Source organism: Zingiber officinale, chromosome 1A, assembly GCF_018446385.1.
Source record: "Zingiber officinale cultivar Zhangliang chromosome 1A, Zo_v1.1, whole genome shotgun sequence".
Taxonomy (NCBI): domain Eukaryota; kingdom Viridiplantae; phylum Streptophyta; class Magnoliopsida; order Zingiberales; family Zingiberaceae; genus Zingiber; species Zingiber officinale.
The window spans coordinates 108,087,312-108,092,567 of record NC_055987.1 but is presented as its reverse complement, the minus strand read 5'-3'; the positions used below and the strand labels follow the sequence as shown (position 1 = coordinate 108,092,567).

The 5,256-nt window shown below is 40.3% G+C and overlaps 1 protein-coding gene across 1 annotated transcript; it reads right to left on the bottom strand.

The window, feature by feature from the left end:
• Positions 1-2,033: 2,033 nt before the first annotated feature.
• LOC122001335 lies at positions 2,034-4,795 on the bottom strand. Its single transcript, XM_042556039.1, has 2 exons — positions 4,773-4,795; positions 2,034-2,403 (listed from the first exon to the last, which is right to left on the bottom strand). The coding sequence occupies exons 1-2, from the start codon at positions 4,793-4,795 to the stop codon at positions 2,034-2,036; spliced, it is 393 nt and encodes a 130-aa protein (XP_042411973.1).
• Between the last annotated feature and the right edge of the window lie 461 nt (positions 4,796-5,256).

Sequence of the window (5,256 nt, the reverse complement as noted above, 5' to 3'; positions counted from 1 at the left end):
TCGACATTGTTCCTCCCTCCCCATCCACCATCGGCACCGATTGCCCAGTCTCCAAGTTCACCCGCGACGCCGGCTTCTCCAGCAGATTCTCCCCAATCCGAACTAAATTTCTTAAGTTCCACTTCGTTGAATTATCCACCGAAGCTGCAGTGCCAGTCAAGGTATCGTCCTGCCATTCAATCAATCGTACAATATCTTCAGTTAAAATCGATCGACTCATACGGTTACTTCATGGAAACATGATTTTATTTAAACCATAATTCTGGAGTAAATATAAACATGATTATAATTTATAATTTTGTTTGATTTTACATAATCGTTAACAAAAACTTGTATTATCAAGCACCTCTTTGTTCTCAGCTCTTATAATCTCTATGATTATAGGCATATCTTGCACAAGCGTGAATTAAGAGTTTTGAATGGTTCAACCGGATCTGCAGACTCCATACTGGGGACTGAAATCTCTCCAGAATCGATAGCTGTCTTGATCCCGTTTCCATTCTTATCGAGATCTTCTTCTGTCACAGAAACTTCATGAACTTTTTTCTTATTATCGGTGCAGACTAGAGCAGAATCTTTATCAGTTGATGAACAGGCAGCACAGTGCCAGCTTCCATTAGGGATCTCTTTGATAGAGTAGTCAGTATAGGAAAAATGGTGAATTGCATCACAAACTAAAATTACATTTCTAAATTATGAATCTAGGAGCATAATTGGATGCAAGAAAGTAATAACAATATTCATCTAACATTCCAAACAAGATAGGTTGTTGACCTGATTATGACAAGAGGACAAGTTTGAAGCTAAAGTAGTCATCTTTTTCACCAATTTTTTTGCACTTTATTCCATATATGAAGAATGAGGAACGTTTGGTTAGTATATCAGCAGATCCACAAAAAAAGGGTTCGAGTTGCTTGATAGTAGTCTGCAAGATGTTGGGACCAACATCCTGGTTAAACAACTCTGCTGACTGCTCATAATCACCACTTTTCAATTTTGAATCAATCAGGCTAAAGTCTAAAAAAGATTTGGTCATGTTCTCATCAAAGATTCCCAAAAGAAAATCACACAACAGAGCAAATTTTGCTGAAATCAAAATCTCAAAGGAAGCCTTTTCACACTTTCTAGTGTTAGTATCTTCTTTGTGATCACTGGCGGTGAATTCCAAAACTATTTGTTCATTACCTAACAAAGAATTGAGCTTCTAAGATTGAACCGTTAGTTCTGAATCCCTTTACTGAATGTCCTGGAATCCATGAAACATCCAGATTAGAGATTAGGTTACCTATACAAGGAATGAAGAAACACATGTCAACTAAGTACCTTTAGCTGTTCATTGTCCATGATAACATCATTCATCATCAACTTATGTGATAGTTGAGAATGATCAAAGGATAATGCAACATGTATTCCAGATACCTTGACCTGGGGTCACATAGGATAGCTTGATCTGGCATTCTATTGCACTTTTCCAATGATGACATATCCTGTCATGTCTTTCTGGATGAGAATCCGTAAATGAAACACTACCAGCAGGGACACTTATTTCCGGCTGTAAAAGAGCAAGACAAGTTATATCTTAAGGCCACGTGGGAATATGCAAATCATAAATCTTCATATTTATGGTGATCGGATTTATCTCAAGATGCAGTAGATTCTTCCGAACGATATAGTTGAGTTCCTCGAAGGTTGAATAAATATGGCCGGAAAATATTATCAAAGCATGTAGGGCGATGTTGCTTAGTTCCACCAAGCGGCGTTAAAGGTCTGCTGAGCAATAAAATCATGTTTCCATGAAGTAACTGTATGGAGATTCACAGAACAATGTTGTTATGGTTCGACTCCAGAATTTGCTACTTGGAAAGTCTCTCTAACTCATGGACTAAAGTAAATCGATTGTAAACGCAGAAACTACACAGTGGCATTACCTCGAACACTAAACGGACAACCTTCTTGGCGCGCTGAAACAGAGAGAGATTCCCTCTGTAAGAGTGTATGTGCTGGAACTGGTCAATGCCGAGCTTGCGAGTGACCTAGCCGAACTGGATGTAGACGAAATCGGAGTAGGGGAGGTCGACCTTGATGTAGCTGATGTCGTACCAGATGAGATAGCTCCGGATCTGGACACCCTTGAGGTTGGAGACGGAGTCGTAGCCGAGGAAGCCAGACACGCGCGGGGCGTAGTAGACGACGTACTCAAAGTCGACGTAGCACTCTCCGTAGAGATCGATGACGAAGTAGCAGTTGGAAGCGACAGAGAAAGACTTGACGGTGTCGGGGAGGATGCCGGGAGGGAGGAAGGGAAGAAGAGAGAAAGGAGGAGGAGGAGGGAGGAGGACATGGCGATCGAGAAGGAGAAACCCGACGGATTTGGGAAGGCAAGAAGGAGAGCTAACTCTTTGACTGCGGAATATAAAAACAAGTGTAGTGGAAAAAAAACATACTAAAATACGAAGAAGGCTTCCTCTTCTCACCTAAAGGGAGGAGTTGGAGGAGATGGTCGGAGGAAGGGCATCGTGTCTTGATCCTGATCGGGAGAGGAAGGGGCATCGATCTAGGAAGGGGAAGAGGGAGATGAGGTTGAGAGAGATGGTAGGAGGTTTAGGTTTAGGTTTAGGTTTAGGCTGAGAGAGATGGTCGGATGGTCGGAGGTTTAGGTTTCGGTTTAGGTTATCGCGAGAGAGATGGTCGCGCGGAGGAAGGGGCGGGATAAAGATTTAGGTTTGGAGGGAAAACACTTAGGCAGATTTTGGCTTGTGGGGAAAATTAAAATATTTTATTTGGGTTCATTAACATCGGATTTTAAAAACCGATGTTAAAATCGATGTCTATTAACGAAAAAAAGGGCGCTCATAGACATCGCCTAAAAAACCGATGTCTATGAGCTAAAATCTGCGCTCATAGACACCGGTTTTTAGAAAAACCGGTGTAAAATACTCAAAGACATCGGTTTTAGCCTAAAACCGTTGTTGTTCCACTGATGTCTATGAGCGATTTTGTTGTAGTGGATACAAATCTTGTCTTGTTGCTAAAGGTTATTTTTAGGAGTATGACATGAATTATGAAGAAACATTTGCTCCTATTGTAAAAATGACAACTGTTTGTATCTGATTGTTGTTGCTTCTATTTGTCGATGGAGAATATCTCAAATGGATGTCAAGAATGCATTTCTAAATGGTGATCTTCATAAAGAAGTTTATATGATACCTCCTCCTGGTATTTCACACAAATCTGGTGAAGTTTGCAGACTTCGTAAAGCACTTTATGGTCTCAAACAAGCACCTCGTGCTTGGTTTGAGAAGTTCTCTACAGTGATTACTTCGTTTGGTTTTCATCCCAGTAATTATGATTCAGCATTGTTTGTCAGATGTACGAGTGTAGGTCGTATTCTTTTATCATTATATGTTGATGACATGATTATTACTGGTGATGTTTCTGATGGAATTGCTTCCTTGAAGTATGAGTTGGCTCATTATTTTGCTATGAAAGACTTGGGTATACTACGCTACTTTTTGGGCATTGAGGTTGCTTATTCCCTGAAAGGTTATCTTTTATCTCAGTTAAAGTATATATCTGATCTGTTTGATTATGCTCGTCTTACTGATAATAGAGTTGTTGATACTCTTATTGAGACTAATGCTCGTTATTCTCCATCTGATGGCTCACCATTGCTAGATCCTAGTTTGTACAGAACTATTGTTAGAAGCTTGGTTTATCTTACCGTGACTCGTCCAGATATTGCGTATGTTGTTCATATGGTTAGTCAATTTATTGCTGCACCTACTACAGTTTTTGGGTTGCTGTTCTTCGTATTCTCAGGTATCTTTGGGACACTCAATTTCAAAGCCTTTTATTTCCTTCTACTTCATCTCTTGAGCTCCATGCATACTCTAATGCAGATTGGTCTAGTGATCCTACATATCACAAATCTACCATTGGTTTCTACATTTTTTTTGGTGATTCTCTCATTTCTTGGAAGAGTAAAAAGTAAGATGTTATTTCTAGATCTTCCACAGAAGCTGAGTGTCATGCCATGACCTCAACTACTTGTGAGATAGTTTGGTTGCGTTGTTGCATGCGGATATGGGTGTCTCTCTTCATCAAACTACTCCATCACATTGTGATAATCAGAGTGTTATTCAAATTACATGAAATTCAGTTTTTCATGAGCGGACAAAATATATTGAAATTGATTGTCACATTACTCGCCACCATCTTCAGATTGACACCATCACATTACCTTTCGTTCCTTCAAAGTTACAGATTGCTGATATATTTACTAAGGCACATTCCGCTTCACGTTTTCATTTCTTATCTGACAAACTCTCAATGCTTCTAGCTGTAGCATCGTGAGTTTATGGGAGATATTAGATTATATATTTATTTGTTTATAGCTTTTAGGGAAATTTGGACTTTTTCCTTTTTTATAGAGTTTAGGGTTTCTTAACATAACTATATAAGACCTTATACTTTGTATCAATTTTAAGATCCAATAAGATGGTTAGTTTTTTCCTTCTCTTAATTTCTACACCAGTTCAGGTAGACGGGGTTGGATTGGACGCGGAAGACCGACGTGAGAGAAAGGAGTTTCAGCCGTCTCTACCTGTGCTATCTCCCGATCCATGCCGTCGCCCAATGTCGTCGTGCACTGCCGCCGTGTGACGATGTCACTGTCGTGTCTCCTGCCTCATCGCAACCACCCCTTATGATTTTGTTGATCGCCATCATGTGTTTTACCCCAGACCCAAGCGCCACCATTGGGAAGGCATTACATTCTTGCCCTCACAAACTCCATCGTCACAGGACACAAACTTGTGTCCCGTTGCTGCCAACGAACCCCCAATTAGGATCCTTGATCAAGTTCACAACAGAAGCAGGCTGCTACTGCCAGCGTCATGCACCGGCATTGTTGTGGCTAACCATCGACCCTCACCTCGTGTCACCAACCTATGCCACGGCTGGCCGCTTACCGCCTTGAGCCATCGCCGATCGCTGGGCCACCGTGAGCCTCCACCGTGAGTTGTCGTAGATGGGGAGGAGGCCGAACAGTACGTAGGTAACACTAGTTTAATGTGTTTATTGATCAACAAGTTATTAATTAATTGTTAATTTGAATTAATTAATACAATTATGAATTAATTGAGTAACGGTTAATTTAAGATTAAGTATCACATTGATTAACCTAAGTTAAGGAATTATTGCTGATTAATAAAGGTAACGACAATCAAATTTGGATTAATTAATTAAGGTTTGTTT